We start from the raw sequence: 1,635 nt of genomic DNA, 5'->3' as shown, positions 1-1,635 counted from the left end.
AGGGAGGCCAGGCGGTTGCTGCGATTATGATTCCCCTCTCCCCGCGCTCGGTGGTGTCGCTACCCGCTCGCCAGGTGAGTGAGTGAGTGAGCGAGCGAGCGAGCGGGCGGGCGGGCCTCTAGGCAGTTACCGAGGGCGAGTTTCGGGCCCCGGGTCACCAGGTTCTGCATCAGCCTCCGAGCCGCGTCCGCCATATTCGCAATGTCACCGTCCGGACAACTACCAGGACCCCCGCTACAGCAACCCAGCTCACTGCCTGACTCCACAATATCCACTCGGGGTCCTCCGCGTATAACTGAACAGGCCCTTTCATAGACAGCTATCCCATCCAGCGCAGTCCAACTTCCAACTCGATACAATTCCCAGTGAATCTATTTAAACAGCTAAATGTCACTTAAAACACGATTCAAAATTTTGACATACAACTCCAAATATAGTTCAAAACTTTAATATAATTAAAATAAATGTAAATTCCTTTACAACTAGATAAATTCATTTAAATTATATGGAGGTTTCTAAATTTAAATGACTTTAAATGCAATTCTAAAAATTACAATTCCAATCTGCTTTAAATGCAAATAAATTAATTAATTAATTTACAATGTGATATCAAGAAATGGGTGGAAGCACTGGATATTGCACGTTATGGGTTCTGATAACATTCCAGTAATAGTACTGAAGACATATACTCCAGAGCTTGCCATATTCCTGGCCAAACAGTCCCAATACAGCTACAAAACTGTTATTTATACAAAAAAGCAGGACAAATCCAACACAGCCAGTTACTGCCCCATTGACCCACTTTCAATCATCAGTAAAGTGGTGGAAGGCATCATCAACAGTGCCATCATGCAGTACTGTTTAGCAATAACCCGCTCACTGAAGCCCAGTTTGAATTCTGCCAGGGCCACTCAGCTCCCAACCTCATTACAGCCTTGGTTCAAAAATGGACAAAAGAGATGAATTACAGAGGCAAGGTGAGAGTGTTGGCCTCGACATCAAGAAGCCCTTACAAAGCTAGAGGCTGACAGAGCAGATTTCAAGGGCCAAATGGCTTACTTATGCTTAGCTTCTCTATCTCTAGAGTCAATGAGAATCAGGAGGAAAACTCTCTGCCAGTTGAAGGCATACATAGCACATAGGAATATGGTTCTGTTATTTGGAGATCAGTCATCTAAGATACTATTGCAGGAGTTCGTTAGTGTCTTTGGATTCTTGCTCCTAGCCACTACCCACCCACTCTTGTTGGAAAGGTGTATAGATCAGCAGGATCAGCCCCAGCTACAATACTTCCAACTTGTGTTGATGTCAAACCATTGGAGGAGTCCCCCATTGGCTGCCAAGTTGCCATGGCAATACATTTGCTGGTATAGGATTGAATTAACTGGGGGTTGCATAATCAGACTGTCAAGCATCTGATAAATTAAGACACATTTGTCCATCTAATGCATCTTTCAATGTGAAACGTGCAGCTATAGGCACACGTCCAGGATTAAGTTTTCTGGGATTGAAGAATATGCGTGGGGTTAGAAGGAATGAGGAGGCATGACTTGGACAAGACATCAGCATGGACCAGTTGGGTCAAATGGATCAGTTCTATATTACAAACATTTTTAAGCTCACATGAAGGAAGAT

At 44.0% G+C, this 1,635-nt stretch overlaps 1 protein-coding gene across 1 annotated transcript in view; it reads right to left on the bottom strand.

Annotated features, from left to right (window-relative positions):
• LOC125486699 (ATP synthase subunit g, mitochondrial-like) overlaps window positions 1–315 on the bottom strand; it is a 14,866-nt gene extending 14,551 nt beyond the window's left edge. Inside the window, exon 1 of the mRNA XM_048615353.1 lies at window positions 72–315. Within this exon, the coding sequence (XP_048471310.1) occupies window positions 72–194 (123 nt within the window). The 5' untranslated portion in view covers window positions 195–315. The remainder of the gene's footprint in view (window positions 1–71) is intronic.
• Between the last annotated feature and the right edge of the window lie 1,320 nt (window positions 316–1,635).

This window comes from Rhincodon typus, chromosome 32 (genome assembly GCF_021869965.1).
Source record: "Rhincodon typus isolate 14 chromosome 32, sRhiTyp1.1, whole genome shotgun sequence".
Classification (NCBI taxonomy): domain Eukaryota; kingdom Metazoa; phylum Chordata; class Chondrichthyes; order Orectolobiformes; family Rhincodontidae; genus Rhincodon; species Rhincodon typus.
The sequence above is the reverse complement of the archived record's forward strand: the minus strand, read 5'-3'. Positions and strand labels throughout refer to the sequence as shown.